Source organism: Hemibagrus wyckioides, linkage group LG10, assembly GCF_019097595.1.
Source record: "Hemibagrus wyckioides isolate EC202008001 linkage group LG10, SWU_Hwy_1.0, whole genome shotgun sequence".
Taxonomy (NCBI): Eukaryota; Metazoa; Chordata; class Actinopteri; order Siluriformes; family Bagridae; genus Hemibagrus; species Hemibagrus wyckioides.
In genome coordinates, this window is record NC_080719.1 from 1,433,802 (window position 1) to 1,440,000 (window position 6,199).

Here is a 6,199-nt window from a genome sequence, read left to right on the forward strand (position 1 = left end):
AAGGTTCTTCTTGTTTTTACTAACACGCTAACCCTGCTGAGTGCCACAGCATCGCACCACAACAGCAACACTTCTTGTGATGTGAGACGCCTTATCGTTTCTGTGTCTGTGTGTAGCACGTGTGTGAGTCTGAGGAACGTGAGGAGGTGGTGGTCTGTGAGCTCTGTGACGTGAACGTGTCCAGTTTCAACCAGCATATGAAGAAAAGTCATCCAGGCTGCGGGCGGAGCGCCAATCGGCAGGGTTACCGTAGCAATGGGTCCTATGTGGACGGCTGGTTTGGAGGAGAGTGTGGAAGCGGTAACCCGTATTACCTGCTGTGTGGAAGCTGCAGGGAAAAGTACCTCGGCATGAAGAGCAAGCACAAAGGAGTGGCGCCGGAGAGGTGAGTGTTACAGGGACGTGTGGGTGGAGCTAAAGCAAGTGCTCAAGCCATGCCCTTCAGGGAAACTCCTCCTGCTCCCACATGGGAATAAATATCTACTGTTTCTTGCACAGTTAACTAAAATAAAAACTTTTTTTTCCTCCAGATACAAGGGCCAGGCTCCAGACCTGCTGGGAAAACAGGACAGTGTCTATGAAGGTATTAAATATTTCTTGGTTGTTTTGAATAATAAAGACACTCACATGTTTAACATTGATTAATAAACAGCTTCTGCTCGGTACGTAGGTGTGCCAAACCGTGTGTGTATGTGTCCTGCAGAGGACTGGGACATGCTGGATGTGGACGAGACGGAGAAGCTGACCGGCGAGGAAGAGTTCGAGCTGCTTTCAGCACCACTGGGACTCTCAGAACGAAAACCTGTCCCCGAGGCTGTTCACTTCCCCGACACGGACCCCCTCGGAGCCTCTGTCGCCATGGTTACCGCCACAAATAGCATGGAGGAGACCCTTCTGCAGATAGGCAAGATTATGACACATCCTTATTTGTTAGAGACAGAACACGACCCTTTAAATTGCTTAGGTTTTTGTCGAGTATGGAAAATAAATTTAAAAATCCAACTAGGAAATGTGCAAAAAATATTTTGAGGAATTTAAATTCTCATGTTCGGTTGTTTTTAGCCTGCTTTAATTGACTATTGTTAATATCAACGTAATGAAGTTAATAATTTTAGATTAGAGATTAAAACACTAATTAAATTAATCAATATAAAATCAAAAATCTAAACATCAGAAACAAAGTATTAATAAATTCTAATAATATTATGAATAATATTAATGAGCGATAATCCATGTAGACATTTTTATTATGCAGTTCATTTAAATGATATTAAATTAATTTTGATTTTAGTTATTATATTTGTTAGGCTTTAATGTATAAGCATGGACTTAAGTTTTCTCCATGATATGAAATCATTCAGTAGAGTGAGCATCATCTGATTACAGCTGATTAGTGCTACAGCTTTTCCAGGTGATCTATACGATCATGTTTGTGATTAATCTGCGTGTGTCACTTGCAGGCTGTCAGAGTTCGGTGGATAAGAGCTCGTCAGGTCGCATGTGTTTGGGCGAGCAGGCGGCAGGGCTTCAGAGTTCTGCTGATCGTATGGTGGCTCTGAGGAGAGTCACAGCAGCCGCTCAAGTCCTGGTGGCCAGAACCATGGTGATGAGAGCGCTGTCTCTGCTCTCGGTCAGGTAGGTGTGTTGCTGACTTTTACCTTTTACAGTATTTATCAGAAACCCTTACTTGACTATATATTTTGCGTCTATTAGTGGTTCTAGCTGCAGTCTCGCCGCTGGACTGGAGTCCCTGGGTCTGACAGACATTAGGACCCTGGTGCGTTTGATGTGCCTGGCTGCAGCCGGTCGTGCCGGTCTCTCCACCGGTATCACCTCAGGCCCCGGCGCTTTAGAGCGGCCACGTGGAGCCAACAAGCCTACCAAACCCATCTCCTGCCTGGCGTACCTCAGCACTGCGGTGGGCTGCCTCGCCTCCAACAGCCCCAACGCCGCCAAGCTGCTGGTCCAGCTGTGCACTCAGGTGAGTATTTTCCTTTCACTGGTACTCCTACTGAAACTCAGGTACTCAAATTATACTCGCCCTCCTCCCTCTCTCGTCAATGTAGAACCTGATTTCAGCAGCTACAGGGATGAACCTGACCACAGTGGACGACCCGATTCAGAGGAAGTTCCTGCCCAGTTTCCTGCGGAGTGTGGCTGAGGAAAACAAACTCGTCACCTCGCCAAACTTTGTAGTGACGCAGGCCCTGGTGGCGCTGTTAGCTGATAAAGGAGCGAGACTGAGACCTGGTTATGACAAGGCTGAACTCGAGAAGAGAGGTTAGTGTCACACTGGACAGATTTTTCACTGCACATTCATGAACAAGACCTGGACCAGAAAGGTACAGAGTACTCCACCAGTTTAACAGTGGAAACCATCAAATTAATAAAAAATCTGCACCAGTTCAACACAGTGCAGATTAAAATTCTGAAAAATAATTAGTGTTGTTATCGCACATAAGACCTCAGTCATTTTGCAGCTTTTATGAAACATAAGTATTTTTGTGTGTTAATGTATTCTTTTTTTCATTTTGTGTTTGTCTGGATGTATGGAGTCACGTGTGTTGCTGTACCTGTGACCAATCAGTAAGCAGTAATGCTGTTAGCCACACCCTTATTTTCATTTGCCTCCTCAGAGACCATTAGAAATTCACAGTTCAAGGGTTTTATGGTGTACTAATTCATTAATAATGACATTCATATATTTTATATATTTGTTTTGTTTTATAGACACCTACTTATTTATTTGATTTTTTATTCTGTAACAGTGTTCATGTTCCTGTAGCAGATTAGGGCTGATGATATGATTTCAGTTTTGAGATGCAGAAAAGTGACTACATTTATTTGATAGCGTTGGTCCTGGTGTTATTTTATAAAACTCTGATAGAGTTAAAATTTTCCGTATTGAATTTGAACTTTTTTTTCCCTGCATATTGTTTTTTGTTGTAGCATCTTCACATATCTTTATATCGTCCATCACTGCAGCAGAGGCTTGTTTAGGAGTAGATGCAGATTTGTTTTTTAAGTCACGTCATCTTCACTCATCGGTCCTCTCACTCTGTGTGTGTGTGTGTGTGTGTGTGTGTGTCTCCCTCTCGATTCCGTCTTTGATCCCTGTTGCATCCTTACAGGGTTAATTTCCTCTCTCTATGCCCAACTTTCCTGCCCCCCCCCTTCTGTAGGCCCATTGGAGCTGGCCAATGCCCTGGCGGCTTGCTGCCTCTCGTCCCGCCTCTCCTCGCAGCACCGTCAGTGGGCCGCGCAGCAGCTGGTGCGGACGCTCGCCGCTCACGACCGTGACAACCAAAGCCGACCGCAGACCTTCGCCGACATGGCGGGTGACTTACGCAAGTGTTCCACCATCAAACTGGAGGCTCACCAGGGCAGAGTACGTCCACTACTCTTCATTAGAAATAGTTCTTTTCCTATAATGGCAGGTCCAGTTGTTTTATTCTTCTTATACCACAGCATGAGGCAATGGTTTGTTTAGAACTTTAACACTGTAGTGTTTAAAGACCTACAACACACATCCAATTAAATACGAAATCATTCTAATTTTATTAGAAATTCAGAGATTTATCATTTTATAAACTACAGCATTTTAGAAGCTATTTTTTTCTGTTGCATTTCTTCCTCATTATTTTTTCCTTTTCAGTATTTTAACAATGTGATGAAATAGCATGTGAGAAACACGAACAATGAAAAATAAATAAATAAAGCACGCCTCACTGAATTTAAAGTTTTTGTGAGAATTGAATCTCAACATGGCAGTCTTCACCTCCTTTTTGCTTTCTGTAGGTGATCTCCTTCGGCTGGTGTAATAAGAAGAGTCTTTTGGCAACCAGCGGGAGTGACGGAACCGTTCGAGTCTGGAACGTGAACAAGAACCAGTACACTCTGCAGCAGACATGTGTCTTTATTAAAACGTGAGTTCTTCCTGATTTTGTTGTGAGATTGACCAGATTCTCTTCGCTGTGCTCCGTGTGGTGTAAGAGTGTGATGATTGCAACGTGGGTGTGTGTTTTCAGAGACGGTTCTCCTGACGAGTGTTCTAGCGGAGTGGGTTCTCCAGGTGAACCGAGCCTGGCGCCTGTGGCCTGGAGCGTGAGCGGGAAGTTTCTAGCAGCAGCCATGGAGAAAGTGGTCAACATCTGGCAGGTCAATGGTGAGAGATTTTTGATTTTATTCAAAAATAATGATTAAACTGGAGCCTCCAGCTTGATGGTAGAACACTTGAGTAAGGTCTGAGGTCTTTGGTCATCGCAGTGTTAACTTTTAAAGCTTCATTTATTTGCGCGTGAAGTGTTTTTTCCCCTGTTGATTTCATGTTTCACACAAATTAATAATATTTTTGATTTGTATAAATTAGTTTAGTTAACGGTAATATTGTTATATTTGGCTAATCCTGTGATTACAGAAAAAGAGAGTAATCTTAAATCCTTGCAAAACCATGTGCAGTATAAGAAACAAAAAAAAGCTTCCAGAAATGCTACCTTAAATCTCCTTAAAGAAAACTTCACCATATGAATAGTGTTTATTTGTTTATGATTAGTGAGCTTTTAATATGGCTTACATATTATACATACCAATGAAATAGCCGTGTGTGTGTTTTTTAGGTGGTAAGGGCTTGTTGGACCTGCAGCCTCACTGGGTGTCGTCACTGGCGTGGCCGGAAAACGAGGCAGGGTGTCTTTGGGCCGGAGAACCTCGAGAGCTTCTATTGGTTGGTCGCATAGACGGAACTCTGGGCCTGCTGGAAGTTCTAGATCCCTGTAACATGCAGAGAACCGAACTACTGCACTGCTACAGGAAAGACGGTATTACTTACACACACGCACACACAGACACACAGAGCGCAGAGCTAATTACCAGGCTGATTTGACGTTGTTTATTTTCATGTTTCTTTATATTTCTGTATTGTAGTAGCTGTGATGAGCATCGCGTGGTACAGCGAGGATCGGCCGTTTGCTGTCGGCTACGCTGACGGAAAGCTTCTGATTGGCTGTAAAGAAGCGATGGAGAATGGGTCCGTGGTCGTCATCGATGCTCATAAGGTTAGAGACACACTGTACACGCACAAGGAAAAAAATAACATCAGACTTGTTTGACACGTCCTTAGTCTCTGAACACGTTTCTCATGTTTATTCTATACATTTAGTTTATTTTAGCCTTTATTTTTAATAATTTTAGTCCATTTCTATCATGGGATTGTGTAATCCTAGTTTGGATATGGAGAGAGTTAAATAAATAAATAAACATTTAAATTAGTAGTAAGTAGTATTTTAATATCTGAGAAATTGTAAGTAATTAATGGAATTTAGAAATGTAAAATTTATATTTAAAATTATAAAATTTATAAAATGTTTATATAATTTTTATAAAAGTTATAAAAATCTTTCTCTAAGATGTGACAATGTGACACTGTTCATTGTTAAAAGTGCAATAGAAATAACATTTAATTGAATTAATCGTATATGAATTAGGAACATTTTTAGCATTTTGACGTTTTTGTCAATCCGGAGAAACAAAAGATTATAAGATTAAAAAATCAACTAATTAGTTAAATGACTAATGTATTTAAATATACAGAATCATAAATACATCAAACCATCTTTTATTATCTTCATAATGTCTTCTGATTAATTCTTTTGATTGTTCAGGCGTTAATTCTCTGCAGATATTTATGCATTTGATTAAAAAAAAAAAAGCCTAGTCTTTGTGCATTATGTTGTGTGATTGTATTTTAAGGAAAGCATCAGTTCCCTGCGCTGGGCTCCAGGAGGGCAAATTTTATTGAGCTGTGCCAAAGAAGAGACGGCGTGTTTGTGGGCAGAGTCTGGGGCGGGGCTCGGGCGGAGCTGGGTGTGTCTTCAGAGCATCGCTCACCCAAGTGTGGTGAATGCTGTCACCTGGTGTGGTCTCTCCGGTCAGGGACCTAAAGCACTGAACATGCTGGCCACGTATGTATAAACACACACACACACACATACACACACACACACACACACACAGTTAACGTATCTCACTCACATAACCTGTCCATTACACAAAAACACATGTGTGAAATGCGTGTTTCTCAGGTGCTGTCAGAACGGCTTGGTGTCTGTGTGGACCGTGCCTCAGGACCCCTTAGCTTTCTCTCAGTCCAGCTCTTTCAGCACAGCTGCATGGTGGGAAACAGACTCCAAGTCGAAACCCA

At 42.2% G+C, this 6,199-nt stretch overlaps 1 protein-coding gene across 9 annotated transcripts in view; it reads left to right on the plus strand.

Annotated features, from left to right (window-relative positions):
• The window catches only part of herc1 (HECT and RLD domain containing E3 ubiquitin protein ligase family member 1), a 47,770-nt gene that overhangs the window by 27,710 nt on the left and 13,861 nt on the right, over positions 1-6,199 (plus strand). For 4 of the 9 annotated variants that reach the window (XM_058400300.1, XM_058400302.1, XM_058400303.1 and 1 more), the window contains exons 45-57: positions 117-385; positions 531-583; positions 671-904; positions 1,461-1,635; positions 1,714-1,981; positions 2,067-2,280; positions 3,132-3,388; positions 3,799-3,926; positions 4,029-4,165; positions 4,617-4,817; positions 4,924-5,054; positions 5,749-5,960; positions 6,081-6,199. The exon at positions 6,081-6,199 is cut by the window's right edge and continues 2 nt beyond it. In XM_058400300.1, coding sequence (XP_058256283.1) covers positions 117-385; positions 531-583; positions 671-904; positions 1,461-1,635; positions 1,714-1,981; positions 2,067-2,280; positions 3,132-3,388; positions 3,799-3,926; positions 4,029-4,165; positions 4,617-4,817; positions 4,924-5,054; positions 5,749-5,960; positions 6,081-6,199 — 2,398 coding nt within the window. The remainder of the gene's footprint in view (positions 1-116; positions 386-530; positions 584-670; positions 905-1,460; positions 1,636-1,713; positions 1,982-2,066; positions 2,281-3,131; positions 3,389-3,798; positions 3,927-4,028; positions 4,166-4,616; positions 4,818-4,923; positions 5,055-5,748; positions 5,961-6,080) is intronic. The other 5 variants (XM_058400304.1, XM_058400305.1, XM_058400308.1 and 2 more) reach the window with 3 other exon arrangements.